The sequence below is a fragment of the Podospora pseudocomata genome, chromosome 3, assembly GCF_035222375.1.
Source record: "Podospora pseudocomata strain CBS 415.72m chromosome 3, whole genome shotgun sequence".
NCBI lineage: Eukaryota > Fungi > Ascomycota > Sordariomycetes > Sordariales > Podosporaceae > Podospora > Podospora pseudocomata.
Window position 1 is genome coordinate 686,726 of NC_085887.1, and position 18,377 is coordinate 705,102.

The 18,377-nt window shown below is 52.8% G+C and overlaps 4 protein-coding genes across 4 annotated transcripts; 3 read left to right on the forward strand and 1 right to left on the reverse strand.

Moving 5' to 3' along the window:
- Positions 1-109: 109 nt before the first annotated feature.
- Positions 110-9,286, reverse strand: QC762_301990 (Type I Iterative PKS). Its single transcript, XM_062888497.1, has 9 exons — positions 8,477-9,286; positions 8,334-8,420; positions 8,217-8,274; positions 7,299-8,158; positions 6,606-7,212; positions 3,596-6,547; positions 1,770-3,538; positions 1,383-1,712; positions 110-1,333 (listed from the first exon to the last, which is right to left on the reverse strand). Exons 1-9 carry the CDS (start codon positions 8,654-8,656, stop codon positions 491-493), a joined length of 7,686 nt encoding a protein of 2,561 aa, XP_062744362.1. The 5' UTR covers positions 8,657-9,286; the 3' UTR covers positions 110-490.
- An 817-nt stretch (positions 9,287-10,103) lies between these two features.
- QC762_302000 (uncharacterized protein) lies at positions 10,104-11,889 on the forward strand. Its single transcript, XM_062888498.1, has 2 exons — positions 10,104-10,859; positions 10,927-11,889. The coding sequence occupies exons 1-2, from the start codon at positions 10,502-10,504 to the stop codon at positions 11,610-11,612; spliced, it is 1,044 nt and encodes a 347-aa protein (XP_062744363.1). The 5' UTR covers positions 10,104-10,501; the 3' UTR covers positions 11,613-11,889.
- Positions 11,890-12,151: 262 nt separating this feature from the next.
- Positions 12,152-14,119, forward strand: QC762_302010 (uncharacterized protein). Its single transcript, XM_062888499.1, has 4 exons — positions 12,152-12,458; positions 12,533-12,783; positions 12,847-13,009; positions 13,078-14,119. Exons 1-4 carry the CDS (start codon positions 12,333-12,335, stop codon positions 13,711-13,713), a joined length of 1,176 nt encoding a protein of 391 aa, XP_062744364.1. The 5' UTR covers positions 12,152-12,332; the 3' UTR covers positions 13,714-14,119.
- Positions 14,120-15,872: 1,753 nt separating this feature from the next.
- Positions 15,873-18,314, forward strand: QC762_302020 (uncharacterized protein; the record flags this gene model as incomplete). Its single annotated transcript, XM_062888500.1, has 3 exons — positions 15,873-16,198; positions 16,282-16,465; positions 16,515-18,314. The coding sequence occupies 3 exons, from the start codon at positions 15,873-15,875 to the stop codon at positions 18,018-18,020; spliced, it is 2,016 nt and encodes a 671-aa protein (XP_062744365.1). The 3' UTR covers positions 18,021-18,314.
- Between the last annotated feature and the right edge of the window lie 63 nt (positions 18,315-18,377).

Below are 18,377 nucleotides of genomic sequence, written 5' to 3' on the forward strand. Positions count from 1 at the left end.
CGGGGATCTGCAAGATGATCGACAAACGCAGCTCCACTGCCAAAGCTGTTCAGCTGACAGACAGTTCGTGAGTCTGGTGTCAAACGACCCGCAACGGTGCACGTTGGGACAGGAAACGTTTTGTAACCATTCGCTATCGACGGGCTGGCCATCAAGGTACCCAAGGTACCCAAGGTCCAACCAAGTCAGAACTGGTGCAAAGAAGATCTCAACATCCCACAGTCGAAGCAAGGAGGAGCAATGAGAATTGGTTCAAGATGCCAAACCAGCCAGTTGGCTCAACGCGGTTAAAAATCCTAAAAAACCATCCAAGAACTCCATGATCCAGCTTTCCAAAGCAAACAACCAAACCAAACCACATAGACAATCCAACCAAAATGGTACAAAAACTACTACCAACATGAAAAATTACAAGAGAAGAGAAAACACGCAAACACACACAATACTGACGGCAAAACAATGTAGCCAACCCGCCGCAACAACATCGTCCTCAACCCCCCAGAATGGCGGTGCCGACATGACTACTCCTGGCTGCCACCGCCCCCGCTAGAGCAGTGATAGACGGGCTCTGCATGATATCAAAGATCGACAGGTCTGCCCCAGCCTTCATGGACAGCATGTTGCGGAGCTCCACCGCAACAAGAGAATCCACACCAAAGTCCGCCAACGACTTCGAGGGGATGATATCGTCCTTCGGGATCATGAAAATGTCCACCAGCTTCTTGGTAATCCCGCTCACCACAGCCTCCGCTGCATCGTCGAATGTCGAAGCGGATGCTAGCTTGCTCGCCAAATCACCAGATCCAGATTTGTTGGACATCTGGCCGCCCTCCTGTTCCGTCTTCTGGTACCGAAGCTGTGAGAAGCGCGCGTCCCACCGCAGAGGAGAGTCCTCTGTCTGTCCCGCTGGCCCAGTGTTGATGCCGAGCATGAGGGCTCCCGCAAGGGGGGTCGCGATCGCCGAGTCGATTGCAGCAAGGATCTCGCTCTCGCGCAGACCCATGAAGCCATGTCGCTGGAGTGCTTCGATGGTTTTGGCAGACTCTTGTTCTTCCGCCAGATACCCCACAGACTTGACAATGCCTAGATCGATGGAAACCGCTGGTAGACCACGCGCCACTCGATGCTGAGCAAGTGCATCCTGGAAGGTGCCACCAGCTGAGTAGTTGGACTGACTGGCGAAGCCAACAACGCCGACAAGTGAGGAGAGCATGATGTAAAAGTCGAGATCGCCCTCACCAGAAAAGTACTGGTGCAGGTTCCAACTGCCGTGCAGCTTGGGATGGAGGGCGGCATTGTAGTCCTCGAGAGTCATGTTGTCCAGGACAGAGTCCTGTGATGAGGTTAGCAACTGCTGTGTAAATGAAAAAGACTTCTCATACCTTAAGCTGCATTCCCCCGTGGATGACACCCTTGATGGATGGTGCTCCTGTCCTGGCATACTTTGCGAGCGCCCTGTTGAGCTCCTTCATGTTGGATATGTCGCAGCCAAGTCCCACGACCTTGACCTGGTGACCAACAGCGCTGATAAGTTCGGTCTGAAGCTGATCTGCCTTTCCAAAGCTATCTGCACTGCGAGACATGACGGCGATGTGTTGGGCGCCATGTTCCGCAAGCCAGTGACACACTGATCGCCCAATACCGCCAAATCCACCGACCACAAGATACGAAGCGTCGGTACGAAGGCGAGCGTTTAACTTGCGCGGGACAACCTGGAGGGTAATATTGTCAGTGGCCCTGTAATATCACGTGAAAAGGGGTCAACATACCGGAACCATGGTCTCGTCATCGACGGCCAGCACAATCTTTCCTATATGTTTGCCAGCTTGCATCAGGCGGAAAGCCTTCCCAACATCAGAAAGGGGTAGGACTGAGATGGGATAGACTGTATTGATCTCCTTCTCAGCAACCATTCGCACAATGTCCTTCATGATCCGGTTGGCTTCCATTGGTTTGCACTCACCCAGTGCGATGACATCGACACTGGAAAAGGAAACCGCTCTCGTGAAAGCTTCCATTCCTAGACTGTTGTTGAGCTCAAAATCCTTTTTCCCAATCTCGACGAATCGGCCAAACGGTGCAAGGCAGTTGAAGCTTGCCTGCAGTAACGTCCCAGCAAGCGAGTTCAGTACCACGTCCACTCCTTTGCCACCGGTCATCTCCTTGACACCAGAGGCAAAAGACACATCACGGCTTGAAAAGATGTGATCGGAATGGATACCAAAGTGCTCCATAACAAACTTGCGCTTCTCCTCTGAGCCAACTGTGACAAAAACCTCGGCCCCAACCCGTTGGGCAAGCATCACAGCCGCCTGACCAACACCTCCCGTGGCCGAGTGAATGAGAACAGTCTCGCCTCTCTGAAGTCTGGCATTGTCGTAGAGAGAAACGTAGGCGGCCACAAACTGAGTGGGAAGCGAAGCAGCTGTCTCAAAACCCATGTCCCTAGGAATGTGAACGGCACTGGTCCAGTGAATCCTGGTACGGCTCCCGTAGTGTCCCCTGAGCAGCACTGAGACACGATCCCCAGGTTTGTAGCCATTCGCAGCAGCAACAGAACCGACTCGAGTGACAACACCTGAACAGTCGTACCCCATGACTCGAGACTTCAGCTGACCTATCACAACCATCACGTCGCGGAAGTTGACACCAAAAGCTCTGGGCTCAATTTCGACAAAGTCCTCGGGCAGTTCTTCGAGTGCGCTGGCATCATCATCAAAGGCGAGGGTGTCGAGAAGTCCAGTCGTACCAATGGTGAGACGCAGAGGGCGGTCCTGTTGTATGAATGGCTCCAGTGGATGTACAGACTGCTCGGCTGGGCGACGGAAGACATTGTTGTTTCGGCAAACATCCTTGATGTATCTGGGAACCGAAATGACACCATTTCTTTCTGCGAACTCAAAGTCGGAAGCAGCTTCGAGGTCTGAGTAGTTGAAGAAGCTGCGGAAGACTTGGGTGATGTAGCTCACTGATTCTGCGGAGCAAAGGGGTCTTGTTGGGTCGAGGTCCAGAGTCCCCAGTCGCTTGCCAACATATTCTTGACGAAGGGATCGGAGAAATCCGGCCGCAAGGCCAGCGTGAGGTGTTTTGAAGTCCATAGCCCCACCTTGAGTTAGCCATAGGACGCCCTTGGATCTCGTGGAAAGCGTCTTGAGGCCCTCGAACTCTGTGCGATCGGCACTGGCGAGAATGGGGCTTTCTGAATCATCCACAAAGATACAAACTCTGTTGTCATCGGCAGTGACAGAGTCTAATGAATGTACGGTCGGCACCGTCCACGTAAGAAGACCAATAGAAACGCCGAGTTGGTCAAGCCAGGGGTTCGGTGTAGTTGGGTTGGCTGTGACGAAAGCAATGTCAAAATCGAACTTGGGCGGACCGGTGGCAGCCGTCGACATCATGACACTGAATGCGTAGAGATCGTCATCGTCACAGTCTCGGATCTCAGCGTCGATTCCGGAGAAACCTGTGCGGTTGAGGACGCGGTCCCACATGGGGATGGTGAGTGAAGGGCTGAACTTGCGCTCTTCCTCTTCGCCTACAAGCAACAGATATTAGCACATATTGGGCGAAAGAGACAGAATAGGGAACTTACTGAGCCACCAGCCTGGAAGAAATCCAAAGACGAATTGCAAATCAACTGGGTCCTTGGTTGTCTCCATCAGGAATAGTTTGCCGCCAGGCTTCAAGAGTCTTCTCACATTCGCCATGGTGTTGTTCATCGACTTTGTGGCATGAAGAACCTGGCATGCTATCACCACATCATAGCCCCCCTCTTCAAACCCTTGCTTCATTGGATCCTGCTCGATGTCGAGCTTCTTGTACTTGACCACGTTGTTCCAGTCCTGGAATTTCTCTTTGGCAGCTTCGAAAAAACCAGAAGACACATCGGTGAAGTCGTATGAGCCGACATTGGGGTCGGTCCCTTCCTTGCTGTTTCCAAGTCCCTGCAGGATATGGCTTGTCGCCCCTCCAGTTCCCGCCCCGATCTCAATCATCTTGGCTCGCGGGTTCTTCTGTGCGTAGAGCTTGACCAGCTCTCCAAGTTTCGCATTGGTTCGTCCCCATTTAAGAGCATCCAGATAGTAGCGAGAGAGCAAGTCCTTTTCAAGCATCACTTCCAGAGCTGTGATCTTGCTGCGAAGGATTGGTACGATATGGGGGCCCAGCTTGCATACCATCTCGCCGTTGGTGCTGCCTGACCTGACTTTCTCAAACAATGCCAGCTTTTCTTTGAGCGGAGCCTTGATCCACCGGCTGCTGTCAGGGGCAAGTTGATTCGTGCGGGCTAGCTCAGCCTGATGCCCCATCCAAATGTAGAACTTCCTCTGGTGCCGTTCCAACCGTTTGATGTCAGCTGCCGTGAGCTCAGCCAGAGCGTCGTGAATGAAAAACAGACATGCTTGGCGTAGATCCATCAAGGTGTCTCTCTCTTGGTCCGAGATATGACTGCTGAGATTGTCCTTCAAGTATGCCTCCTTGAGAAGGCCAATGTCCGGAACCCATTGAGTTGTAGTAAACTTGTCTTGTTCCCACGACTCTGTCTGCTGAACCGGGGCGGTTCCGATGGATTGACAAACGAAACCGTCAATCGTGATAACAGGCGCGATCGACTCAATCATCTCATTTGCTGGGCTTTCAAAGACCGTGAGCCCCGTTGTCATGGATTGGTTGTCGATGTGGCTCAGGTTGGTGTAAGCCTTGAAGAAATGTCCAGCCTGGGCGTTGATATCATGGGAGACCCAAAGCTTGCTGATAGTCTTTGGCACTTTGGGCGTCTGTCGAACATTGCTGGAATCGGGGATGGCAGTGTAGGCAGCTTGGAAAACGGAGTCGAGCGTGGTGGGATGGACGACATGGTCGTGTTGGTGGTGCTTGGGCATAGTTGCTTTGGAGTCGGCCACTGTGAAGGATGTCACAGATTGCTGACCCCGAGTTCGAATGCTCTTGATGTTTTGGAAGATGGGCCCGTGGCAGATGCCACCTGATCGCAGGCCAGCATACATGTCTTGTGGGCTGACCCGGGTTCTGTAGGCGGACTCGTTCATAGGATGGGCGAGCTTGAACCCATGACCCGGCAAAGCGTTTTGGCAAAAGCCCATCTCATCCCCAGATGAGTGCTCGACCGAGATCAGACCTTTACAATGGTCCATCCAGATGTTATCTGAGCTGACAGACTGTACGTTGAACTCCGTCCATCCTTTAATGTCCAGGACCTTTTCGCTGCATGGCCGAAGTGACAGCTGAAGCTCGATGCCGTCAGCTGTCTCGGGCACAACCAGGGCGTTAAGGATGTCGATATCTCGCAGTTGGTAGCCTAGAACCCTGCCCTTGCGCCCTTGCCTCACTGCGTGTTGGGCCATGCCCTCGATGGCCATCGAGATATAACCGGCTGCTGGATAGATCACATTGGATTGGACAACGTGGTCCCTAACCCACGGAATGTCGCTCATGCGAACAATGTGTCTCCAGGAGGGCGCACTGAGATCTGTTCCGAGAACAAGAGACCCAAGAAGATCGTGAGGCGGTTCTTGGCGATGGCGAAGGGCCTTATTGAATCGTGGCTCGATCCAATGGCGGGTTTGATGATTCCAGGGGTATCTGGGAAGATCGTGAAGCACCTTGATACCTTCTCGGCCATAGGGCAAATTGACAGGTGCAAGGTTGACTGGGTAGCCCTTTTGGATGAGACTGCTAACGAGTGTATGCATGGTCTCAACCGCATGCTTCTTTCTGACGAGGCAGCTCTCGTATGGAATGACAACGCCATTGAACTCGTGCATGCGTAATATCTCTTGGATGGGCCCGGAGAGAGCCGCATGTGGACCAACCTCGATCACCATGTCGACAGACAACTCGGCGCCGGGGGTGTCGAAGCACATGTTGCGGAATGCGTCGACAAACTGAACGCGTCCGGTCAGACTGCGTACCCAATGAGCAGGGCTTCCAATCTCGCGGGCATCCTCCATCCGTGTTCCAGTCGACGGCGACGAGAAGATAAAGTCGAGATGATCCTGCGGCGACCGAACCTTCTTGTCCATAGCGCTGTGATAGGCTTCTGCAACAGCCTCCATATGATGCGAGTGCCAGGCAGCGTCCACCTTGAGGCGTCTCACAAAGATATTCTCCTGCTGGAACACCCTTTCGAGCTGCTCGAGACCACAGACATCGCCGGAAAGAGTAATGGAGTTGGGACTGTTCTCACAGGCCACGACGACCTTGCCGGTGGTGGCGCGAGAGAGAAATCGCCGACTATCCTCGACTCCAAGCCCCACTGCCATCATGCCCCCCTGACGGGCAATCTGACGATTGCTCTCCGAAGCGAGGCCTCCACGCGCAAAAGCGATGGCCATGGCCGACTGGAGATCGAGAGCACCGGCCGCATAAGCGGCAGCAATCTCTCCGCTCGAATGGCTTGTGACTGCTGTGGGGTTGACACCCCAAGCCCGGAGCAGGTTTGTGAGGGCGATCTGGACGGCAACGCACACGGGAGTACTGTAGTCCAGCTGATTGACCTTGGAGGTGTCGGCATCTCGGTTTAGCTCCTCTGTAGAAACACGCGTGTTAGAAACCTAGCATTTCGAGCACGAGCGGAGAAAACATACCAATCATGTTCCAAGTTGCCCCGAGTTTCTCTAGATGCTTGTTGCAGTCGAGCAACGCGGCCTTGAACACGGGGTAGACCTCAATCAACTCCCTGCCCATCGCCCACCACTGCGCGCCCTGGCCATTGTAAACAAATCCTACCCTGGGAGAAGCGATTGCTGCCTTGGCAGGCTTTGCCTTTGGGGAATCGAGAATCTTGATCAGGGCCTCGACCGTGTCAGCAGAAACCGACGTGACCCACGGGAACCGCGAGCGACGGTGGCCCAGAGTGTAGGCAAGGTTGTCGAGGAAACCATCTTCATCCGTGATCTTGGTGTTGAGCAAGTAGTCCTTGAGATTGGAGATCATGGCCTGGGTAGCTCTCTCATCTTTGCCACTCAAGACGAACACTCGGCGCCGGGGCAGGTACTCGAGAGCACTGCTGCTCCGTCGTGACCGGCTGATGGCATTGTCGAGATTGGCAGCCTGCTGAAGGCGTCGGGAACCAGTGAAGGAATCCAAGTCTTCCATGATAACATGAGCGTTGGATCCGCCATAGCCAAAATTGTTGATAGACGCACGCCTCACGTCCTCCTTTCCATCCCAGGGCTCGAGTTCAGTGGGGACCTGCAGGGGAGAGAAGGCGCTGATTAGCATTTCTTTCCGTGTCTCGGCCAATTGATGCCGGGAAGGCCCACGGCCAGATCACTCACCTTTAACTTCCAGTCGTCCAAACGCAGCTTCTCATTCGGCTTCTCATAGTTGACACTGGGCGGGATCTGACCCTTCTCGAGCGCCAGTGCGACCTTGATGATGGCCGCAACTCCGCTTGCCGTTTCTGTGTGGCCGATGTTGGTCTTGACTGATCCGATTCTCAATGGGTCATCGCTTGGTCGAGTGTCTTGGAAAACCGACGAGATGGCTTTGACCTCGATGGGATCGCCCGTTGGCGTGCCGGTTCCGTGGGCTTCAAAGTAGGTCGTCTGGGAAGGATCGAGGCCTGCCTTCTTGTAACAAGCGCGAATAAGCGCCTCCTGCGCCTCGCCGCTGGGTGTGGTGATAGTTTCCGTCTTGCCGTCCTGGTTCACGCCTGTCTCCCGGATGATGGCCCGGATCGGATCACCATCCCGCAAGGCATCGTCGAGCCTCTTGAGGATGATGGTGGCTGACCCCTCCCCGCGGCCATATCCATTGGCGCGGCTGTCAAATGCATAGGACCTGCCATCCTTGGAGATCAGGGTCATCGAGGACATGGCCAGGAACATGTCCGGGTTGAACATGATGTTTGCACCGCCCACAATGGACATGTCCGATTCACCGGTCCGAAGACTCTGGCATCCTTGGTGCAGCGCAGTCAAGGTGGTCGAGCAGCCCGTGTCGACTGACATGCTCGGTCCTCGCAGATCGAAAAAGTGTGACAGGCGATTGGAGGCCATGGCCGCCCCTGTGCCCATCAGTAGAAACCTGGGCAGGGCGTCGGGATCTCTGATCAGACTCTCATGGTAGTCGCGAAAAAATGAGCCGGCAAAGACAGAAGTGTTGGAGCCGGCGACATCCTGAAGGGTGATTCCAGCTTAGACAACAAGTATGGGTTAGTAGAGAATGGGATGAGCATTGTGGGGCAAACCTACCGCTTTCCAGCGCCTCATATGTGGACTCCAGTTGCAGTCTGAACTGAGGATCTAGTGCCTGTTTCATCCCGTTAGTTTGCTCCTTAAAATGGCGAGCGACAGCCATGTCTGACTTACCGCTGCAGTCTCTGCCGACAAATTAAAGAAATTGGCGTCGAACAAGCCGACGTCTTCCTCGAGGAAGTGGCCTCCTACCACATTGGTCTATTTCAAAAGTGTGAGATTGTATCCCTCTTCTGAGAATATGAGTTTGAACTGACCCCATTGAGCTTCTCAAAATTTGGATGAAGGAACCCGTTAATGTTGAAGCGGTTTTTAGGAATCTCCGACCATGCGCTGCGGCCTTCGGAAACAAGTTTCCAGAGCTTCTCTGGACTGTCGACGTCGCCAGCGAACCGGCAGCTCATTCCGACGATGGCGATGGGTGTGTTGGATTCCATCTTTGCTTAATACACAAAGTCTGGAAGGGGTGAAGGGTACCTTTAACCGTTCAGGTAGATGAGTCAAGATGAGGGGTGGGCTTCGGACTCAAGTGTTGTTGAAATACCTGATGAGAATAGGGTTGGGAAACAAGAAGACGGATTCAACGCGGTGCAAGGACGTCACACATGTCGACTCTATATAAAATCTCTTGACGACAAGCTCAAAACTTCTGCATTGCCATATTCTCCCTGAATCCACCGCCCTCGTGCAAGTTGATGGGCGAGATTGCCACGATTTCAGCCGTGATAGGGAGTTTACAGCATCCAGTTTCACGGAAGGGATGAGATACTCCGGGCAAGCAACAGTCAAAAACTCCGAACCACCTTTCTCTCACAGCCCATAATTCGAGAACCGCAGTCTCGGGCTAATACAAACCCAACAGCCCGATTCAAATCGAACTCTCGCTTCATTTTGGCAATATCACATATCATGATGGCTTTGGGAAGGATCATTCTTGTGGGCGATGAGATGTAAGCAGAAGGTGTGATGATTTGCCCCACTTTGACTGACTCAGCAGTAGAAAAGGGACTCGGGGAGTGAGACCTCGACCAATGCTTAGCAAATTTGTTACTCGCGGACGAGAAGATGCTCATCGTTGAACGGATTGGCATTGCAAAAGTGGGAATCTTGTGGCTTTCGACTTTCTGTGTGATGGTCAAACTCCAAACTCGGCGATTGTACCTTCCGGGTAGGCCGGCCGGCGACGCTCCGGATGGTTGTGCCCCGACCCGGCGAGAAACTCCGGGGGAGACCTACAATAAACTCCGAAAGTGGACGAAGTGGGAAGGGAGATCAGTCTACCCTGGGCGATCAGGAAAATGTATTTCTTGCTCAGTCAGCACTGTTGGATTTTGAGACAGTTGGGGGGTGCTCGGGAGCTGTTGGTGAGACGTGCAGTTTTGAGGGCTCCGATCCGGCAATGATATGTTGATTTGGTGAAACCCTGCTGCAGATCTGCCGGGCAACGTCAGAAAAATGGCGTTATCCCTCATCTTTCTTTTTTTTTCCGGCTGCAAGTATTACCTTGTAAGACGGGTGGCCCCCTATCGTGCTGGAGAATACCTTAGGCTTGAGACCAGCACAATATCTCAAGGCCGGCAAGTAGGTGTGTACAATCGGAGAATATTACTCCGGGTCTACACTAACTCGTCAAGATGTTCCACACAGAGGGCTGCGGGCAAAGAGGCTCTCATATTGCCCGCGGCAGGGGCAGGTGCAAGATCCAGCAGGTGTCACTATCGCAGCTGAAGTTGGGGAGGTGGGAACTGTCTGTGACTGTATGTGATTGAAAGGCATCTGAGTAACATAAGGGACCGCCCCCGACCAATCGTGGATGCCGTCGGATACCGGGTCATGATCTGATGGTGGGAGAGGTAACACCCGGTGTAGTGGTCGGAGACCCGCTGACAAGACCAGCGTTTCTGCTGAACAGGAAATGATCAGTGAATCCTTTTCACGGTCAAGGAATGGTCTCTCTTCAGGTTCACAGACTTGCAGTGTGTATCTCGGTGCCATTCCCTATTTGCTCCTCTGCTGCAGGCAGAGCTGCCGTTGGTAAATCCTCAGTAACTGCTGACCGGACTGGCCTTCTCTCAATGGATATGAGAAACCCCCTGTCCCCCGTGCTCTACGACACCCTACTTCAGATACAAACCACGGCACTGTATTCTTCTTGATAAGCACCGATCCCCAGATCGTATCACGTCTCGGACCGACCAAGTCAGCTCAACAGAGGACGCCTTTACAACGGCTTTTCGCTTCTGGATGCCACTGACAAGCCCAAAAAAACCTAATAGCCCAAGATGGTGTCCTTCAGCCAGATGCAATCGTCTAATACACGCATCATAGAGGTGTTGCCTGCAGGTCTCGTAGCTGTGTTTGTCGGCGGGACGAGTGGCATAGGGGAGACAACCATGAAGCAGCTCGCCAAGAACACCGTCGAGCCTCGCATCTACTTCGTGGGCCGGTCTAGAGAGGCTGCCACTCGAATCGTGGCCGAACTTCACGACCTAAACCCAGCAGGGGAATACCACTTCATCCAGGCCGATGTATCGCTTCTGCACGCCGTGGACTGGGTCTGTCGTGAGATACAGGCCAGGGAGTCCGTCGTCAATCTTTTGTTTCTAACGCCAGGGGCCGTGTTGACGAGCCAGGGTAGCGGTAAGTCTTGACGCGGTATCTCGAGCTCGTTCTAGATGGCTTTTGGAGGCTGACTGCTTGGTCCCAGATACGATCGAGTCTTTGTACTACCCCACGGCAGTGACCTATTACTCCCGGATTAGGTTTATCGTAAACCTACTCCCACTTTTTCAGAAAGCCTCCCATCTCCGGAGAGTCGTCACTGTGTTTGGCGCCGGCAAGGAGAGCCTTCTAGATGGCGATGACTTCCCCCTGTTTCCAGGGAGGTACCACCAGGCCGGGCCCTTGCAAACGACAGACCACGGCAGCCTCAGCACAATGATGACACTGGCACTGGAATCTCTGGCCCTGGAAGCGCCCAACGTCAGCTTTGTCCATTCCTTTCCCGGCTTTGTCAAAGGTTCGTCTAGCAACAGCAGTCCCAAGACCGGCGGAGTCATCCGCGCTGTATTCAAAGTCGTCGGAGCGCTCCCTCTTTTCGAAGCTGGGGAGAGGCATCTATTCTTGGCCACAAGCGCACGATTTCCGGCAAGAGACGGGGTACATTCGAGGATACCGACAGCGGGCGTCGGGCTCGGAAAAGGGGGTTCGGTCGCTAAAGGGACTGACGCGAGGGACGGTAGCGGGGTCTATTCTGTTAATTTCGATGGGGAGTCAGTGGCGTTCAAGGTGCAGGATACACTTCAGCAGCTGAGAGACAGAGATATGGTCAGAAGAGTGTGGCAACATACGATCAAGGAGTTTACCAGGGTCACCGGGTCAGCATTCGTGTAGTTGCTCCCGTGGATTACCAATACCCACCACGCAACCTGGAAGGGGTGGGGATGGGACTCCAAGGCACAGGCGAGACTATCATGTTCCACCGGGCCCCTGTTGCAGCCTTCACCCAGCTCAAGCTGGCACTTGAAAACAGGAGAATACTGGAAGGGAAACAAGGGTTGGAATATGGGTTAGAGATTCCCGAGTTTTTATATGTTTGTAATTCGAAGCCAGAGACGAGAACCATTCTTTTGGGCGGTGTTTAAATGTTACCTCACATGTACCTTGGCAATTGCAGGAGCGTTTTGTGTTCCACCATGCCCCAAGGACAGGACTATCTACATGGTACCTGAGGTCGGGTACCTTACGCTGAGACACCTAATCCAGGTGCCCTCGTAGCCAGCTGGCGCTTGAACATTGTAGTTGCCTGGGTCCATCATATCTTTGCCTTCCGTCATAGAATAACACTCCCCAACCAGACAGCTGACTGCCCCTAATAAGTGTTCATGCAACGAGACACCATTCGAAATGCCTAGCGACCTGCTCCTTCCTCCCATGCCACATCATTTCAGAGGCAGGCCCGTGACGCGATTTCTTGTTAGGTTATCCCGTGGTAGCCCATCCTAAACCAACGTTTTCCAACCTTCACCAATCCTACTAATTCCCTATGGTTCAACCACACATTTTGCATCCGCATTACCATCCTATACACTATCGAACACGAGGTGGAAGCTGATGCCATCAAGCTCTCGTACGAATAATATATCAGCCACAGTAGCAGAAAACATGACCTCACTATCTGCTGTCATTGTTCGACCGGACCCAGATGCCGGACTGTCCGAATCCGAAAGAGCTGCCGTGGTATGTATTGAGTTCTCGATGATGCCAGTTCCGAGGTGTATTTGGCTGCTAACCACCGTGTTTTGCTGCTCTAGGACCGCAAATTGGTCCGTCGCCTAGACCTCGTCCTCCTGCCGTGGCTCTGTTTCCTCTACCTTCTTGCCTTTTTGGACCGCACCAACATAGGAAATGCCAAGATTGACAACATGGCGAACGATATTATCATGTCTAACCTCGGTTACAGTGCTACATTGATGATATTTTTTGTGGCATACTCGGCTTTCGAGCCCGTTGCAAATGTTCTGCTCAAGCGGATGCGTCCCTCAATATTCTTGCCCCTGATCATGTAAGCATGAGCCTTCATTGGTTAGGTCTCGAGATCTGAGCAAGATTTTGACCGTGCATGTAGGGTCGGCTGGGGTGGTTGCATGACCGCCATGGGCCTTGTGAAGAATTGGAGCGGGCTCATGGCAGCTCGATTCTTCTTGGGCGTTTTTGAGTCGGGGTTGTTTCCCGGTGTCAATTACTTCATCTCCTGTTGGTATCGGCGGGATGAGTTTGCTCTACGTGCTGTGAGTAGTCCCCTTCATCTCCATCGCCCAATGGAGCGCATAAAACCTGACTAACCGTTGTGACCCAGGCGCTTTTCTTTTCATTCGCCGCCCTCGCCGGGTCGTTTGGCGGTCTCCTCGCGGCGGCAATTTCAACGATGGACGGTATCGGCGGCTTCGCTGGCTGGCGCTGGATCTTCATCCTCGAAGGCGCCCTCACCATTGTTGTTGCCATCGCGTCATTTTGGATGGTGCAGGACTTTCCTGACACGGCAGAGTTTCTCTCGGAAGCCGATCAAGAGCGCGTCCTCCGCAGGCTGGACCGGGACAAGCAAAGCTCGGCCCATCACGAAAACTTCAAGATGCTCTACGTTTGGCAAGCCCTCAAGGACACGAAGACCTACCTTGCTATGGTGGTGTACATGGGCCCCATGATGCCGCTTTATAGTCTCAGTCTGTTCCTCCCTACGATTATCTCGAACCTATCATTTACCGACCCTTCCCAGATCATCAAGAACCAACTGCTCAGCGTCCCTCCTTATGCTGTTGCAGCTTTGGTGACTATTGTGGTCAGCGTGTTCAGCGATAGACACCGCAAACGCGGTATTTACAACATGGGCCTCGCCTGCGTTGGCATCTTTGGCTTCATCCTCCTCGTTGCCTCCTCCAATCCAATTGTTCAGTACCTGGGGGCCTTTTTTTGGCGCTGTCGGCATCTATGCTAGCATACCACTCACGATTGCGTGGGTGGCCAACAACACGGAGGGATCCTACAAACGCGGCATTGTTTTGGGATTGGTGATCGGGTGGGGAAACCTCAACGGACTTGTATCTTGTAATCTGTGGTTCGGTGCTCCACGTTTCCTTGCCGGCCACATTACCGTGATCGCGTATATGGCACTGTTTCTGGGTGGTGGAAGCTACATGCTCTGCCGGTATTTGTACTTTCAGAATCTCGACCGAAAGCAGGGACTCCTTGATCATCGCCTGACGGGTTTGACGAAGGCGGAGATTGGGGATTTGGGTGATGCCAACCCGGAGTTCCTGTACACCTTGTAGAGAGACTGTCTGACTTTATCCTAAGGGATCAACATTTATAGCACCTTAATGGGATTTTACAGGGCTAGGGAGGGTCAATGAGTGTGCGAAAGATGATTCTTTTACATTGTATCACTTGCGACCTTCTAGAGACAATGGAATCAATTGTTTGTCTAGAGATCAGAGGATTCCGGCAAAGCGGTGGATTACGCAGCACTGTGCCTTAGACCTGCCGATGCTTGCCCTTCACCGAGGACCGTGTCTTCCTTTTCGCCATGTCAAGGCGATGATGACAAAAGGGGATAAGGATCGGCTGCTCAGGACCCCGATATTAAGTTCAACGTATGCCAGGGGATCCGTTCCTGTGCTGCTCGGTTGGGTTGCTTCTAAATTTGCCGCTGCGCTGCAACCCTCTCTTCCAGCCCGTTGGTGTTGATGCACGTCAGCGCCTACCTGGTAGACACCGTCGGGCTCAGTCCTCTGCTTCTCTGGTTTTTACGTATACTCAAGATGGCTACATGCCGTGGTACTAGGAAGATTCGCGTGCTTTGCTTGGCACTGCAGCTTGATCTGCATCCATGTCATGAATCTTTTCATCTCTTGAAAAAAGAAAATTTGTGGGGTTCGAGTTGAGGTGACGTTAGCCCTCGGAAATGCAATTGCTTGATGTTTCCGTCGTACATCATTAAACCTTCAGGCGATTGAGCTTCAACCGATGCTTACTACTCGTCGTAAATTTAGACAGTCGGGTCCAGATCGGCGGGTAGAGGTGCACTGGAGTGCCATAAATGGCCTGGGACTTCTCCAGACTTAATAACTCTGGTGCCAGCGAGCTGGACCAACCGCTTACCCAATGGAACATGCCTCGATTGCGCCTCCGACTTGCCGAAAGTGAGCTATACAGAGCTCCGTCAAGCCATTCACGAGAGCTCAACCTGATCTACACATCTGCCGGCAGATATTTCTGCGCGCGTTTCTCCTGAAGATCAGCCAAGAGTGAGCAGCGGCGTCAGCAAACCGCAAGCACACCTCCCCTGACTCTCTTGGCCACTCACTGAGTTTGAATTTGTGGTACAGTAGGCAAACAAGCTGGAATCTGAGTGCAAAAAGACCTCGGAAGGATCCATTGCATGTAGCAGCAGTTCGAATAAGGTGACATACCACACAAACAACTGGGCTTGTCCCACGACCTCACCTTTCATTATGACGCCGCACACCTACACCCACACGCCGTTCAAACTCAATTGAAGACTGTAGCACCTCCAACTGTTCGGGCTAGGTGGTAGGTAAGGTATTGAGGGATGGTGTATATAGATGGCTTCCCCACCCCTCCCGCGTTTAACCTTCTTTGGCGAGTTGATCGAGCTGTGAGGCTCCCTTTTTGTACATACCTTGCATACATTCATTCAGGTTCTCGTGAAGGAAGTCGAACACCGCGACGATATCACGGGCTTCCACTAACACAGAACATCAAATCATGTTTCCTTGGTTTGTTCCGGATTTCATTTCACCAATTCTGCATATTTCTCATCGTCGGCGTCTATTGGGCATTGCAAGTTCCCTTTTTTCCAAGTTGTAGGTTGACTTCGACAACTGCGTGACATTTTCCCCAGACTGACCCACACCTCTCATCAAGATCTTTTCCAATTCCACCACCTAAAGCTGCTCCCAAGCACCAGTGGCATTGAGTTCGCGCTCGAAAATATCCTCTATCTCGTCGATCTCGCCGTTTCTCCTTGTCCCAAACGACATGTTTTAACACAAACAACAACCGTCTCGATTAGAGTTTCTTCTTTCTATTTTTCTTACTGAAGATACCCGTCCTTTTCTTTCGTCCGATCCGAAGATGCCCGTCATCCCGTTTTTTCTAGCAAACACCACGACCCTCGACTCGGTCCGCCCCCTGTTGATTTTGACCGAGGAACAAACCGATCTTTTGGTGACAATCGAGCGGGCGCTGGGGTCTGTCTCTCTGGCTGCCGTCACGCTAGTTTTCGTGGCCTTTGCTTTGTTCCGTTCTCTTCGGACGGTTCCAAATTGCTTTTTGGTGTGCTCGTCAGTCGCGAATGTATTCTCATCGGTGGCTACCCTTATGACTCAGGATGGCCTTAGAACGGCTATTCAGAATGGGGACAAGGGGTTGTGCAACGCGCAGGGATTTCTGTTTCAAATGTGAGTTTGCCCTGTTGTCTTGAGTACTGGTCGGGTAGGCAGGTGGACACTATCCGTAGGGACTAATCAATGGACTTGAACAGGTTCTTGCAGTCCAATCCATGGTGGTCGTTTGCTATGGCTATCAACGTGCTGATTGTATTTCGATATGATGCCGACCAGGGACACTTTAAGAGGTGGTGGTGGGTATACTGCTCGATCTGTTATGGTGGACCAGGAATTTCTGCCGGTATTTTGCTCGCCCTGGGCTACTATGGCAATGTTAGGGTAGGTTGGATCGCTCTGATCCAGTCCAACGAAGCTGACAAACAATCAGATATGGTGTTGGATTGATTCCTCACATCAAATGCTACGGATCTACACCCAGTACCTCCCAGTCTGGATCTGCATCTTGGGCACTCTCCTGATCTACCTAGGTCTTGGGATCCATATATTTCGATCCCGAAACGATGTTGACACGAAGTTTCCTCTGAGAGCAAGCCCCGAACACCCACCCATCCTCCAACCCATACCGCGCGACAGGAAGTCCTTTTTGTCATTTAGCGACTGGCCTCTGTCCCCATTTACTAGTAACGCCCTGTTTCCAGAATCGCCCGACGGTACTCACCCCCTCGCGCCGATGCCTATGACTGTCACTCGTGCGCAGTCTAGCCACACCCGCAAGAGCCGGTCTATACACACCCGCCCAAGCCGATCGATCCGAACCCAACACAGCCGGTATACAAGAGCTGCCCTACCAACCAGGGTAGCCAGTGCACCGTCGAGACGAAGCTCAGGTTACATGCGTGCCTTTGGGCTCAACCCCCGCCGAGCTCCCTCCCCTCCAACTCTTAGTGAGCAAGACGGAACCTTGGAACCTCGAAGGGCGGAACCTCAAAGTGTGAATGGCTTAAGGGAGATCATAAGCGCATTTACCATCGACGACCCAGTCAAGCGGTCATATCTACTGACTGCGTGCCTCTCCGCCTTTGCAATTCTGGCCACATGGATACCAAGCAGCATCTTTCGCGTCAACCAGATTCTCCATGGAGACACAAACTTCCCAGCATACGTAGCCTCTACCGCTGCGTTATCAATCCAAGGGGTCTGGAACTTTCTAATCTTCTTCTTGATCAACAGACGGACCTGCGTATCTTGCGTCAGGGACAGACTTTCCACACCCCAGCAGTCCCGAATGTCGGCCTCCCTCGATCATGGACAGAGATCAAGGCCACTGACGACGGTCCATGTCAAAACACAAACCGAGCTCAACCGCGACATCATTGGGCTGGCCGAGAGCGCGGATATTGCCATCGAGACCAAGAGCATCAAAACCCTTCCTGAGGTCACCGAGATATACCAGAACGATGACATCCTTACCCACCCACTGCCGTCGCGAGAAAAGGACGCACAGGGTCCAGCAAGCACAACCAACCTCGCGGCGACGATGACCACCCCACCCACAGCGCACCTGAAACCGCAACCATCCAAGCGCTCCCTTCGTCCAATCGGCCCAGTGCTCAAACAGAAGCTCTCATCCAGCAACATGAGAAGAGACCTCACGGTTCGAATCCCCTGGCGCAGCCCAAGTAGAACAAGCAACTGGAGCCTCTCAACAACGGGAAGGAACAAGAAAGACGAGGAAGGCCCATGGGAAGGGGAGTCCTCCCAGCGAAGCTACAGCTGGGACTTCTTGGACATTGGTCTAGAAAACAGAGGCAACCTTTTGGCTGCTATCAGCAGCAGGGGAACACCGACCGGGAGTGGTGGAAGTCCGATAACGCTTCACAGCAGAGCTAGCGCGGTTATGGGACACAGCAGAGGAGTTTCGTCGCCTTGCTGATGTTATTTCTTATCTTACAGATAGCTCGGCTACAGCTACTTATTAATGTCGATCCATTGGTATCCGTTTGCTTGGGCCCAAGACGCGCAAAAGCTTTCAACAATGCACTCATGGTCAATTCCATGGTTCCTCTTGTGTGGTGTTGGAGTTGGCGTTCTGATGTGGCCAGGAACAAAGGAGTTCTGTACAAAATGCCGAAATGGGGTTGACCCGAGCCAACTCGCCAATGGCTTTGTTGACCGGTTGCAGGATTTGAACAGCACGGCAGTCCTTGTCGGCACTGGCATGAACACCGCATTGTATGAACACCGAATTGTATGGAAAGGGAAAATGCAAACAATCCACACTCTAAACCTC

Excerpts from the sequence above, each read along its gene's own strand:
- QC762_301990 (XM_062888497.1), bottom strand. The coding sequence starts at position 8,656 with ATGGAATCCAACACACCCATCGCCATCGTCGGAATGAGCTGCCGGTTC. Across the intron at positions 8,421-8,476 it reads ATTTTGAGAAGCTCAATGGG|ACCAATGTGGTAGGAGGCCA; the intron begins GTCAGTTCAAAC and ends CTTTTGAAATAG. Across the intron at positions 1,334-1,382 it reads ACGGGGGAATGCAGCTTAAG|GACTCTGTCCTGGACAACAT; the intron begins GTATGAGAAGTC and ends ACCTCATCACAG.
- QC762_302000 (XM_062888498.1), top strand. The coding sequence starts at position 10,502 with ATGGTGTCCTTCAGCCAGATGCAATCGTCTAATACACGCATCATAGAG. Across the intron at positions 10,860-10,926 it reads GTTGACGAGCCAGGGTAGCG|ATACGATCGAGTCTTTGTAC; the intron begins GTAAGTCTTGAC and ends GCTTGGTCCCAG.
- QC762_302010 (XM_062888499.1), top strand. The coding sequence starts at position 12,333 with ATGCCATCAAGCTCTCGTACGAATAATATATCAGCCACAGTAGCAGAA. Across the intron at positions 12,784-12,846 it reads ATATTCTTGCCCCTGATCAT|GGTCGGCTGGGGTGGTTGCA; the intron begins GTAAGCATGAGC and ends CCGTGCATGTAG. Across the intron at positions 13,010-13,077 it reads ATGAGTTTGCTCTACGTGCT|GCGCTTTTCTTTTCATTCGC; the intron begins GTGAGTAGTCCC and ends GTTGTGACCCAG.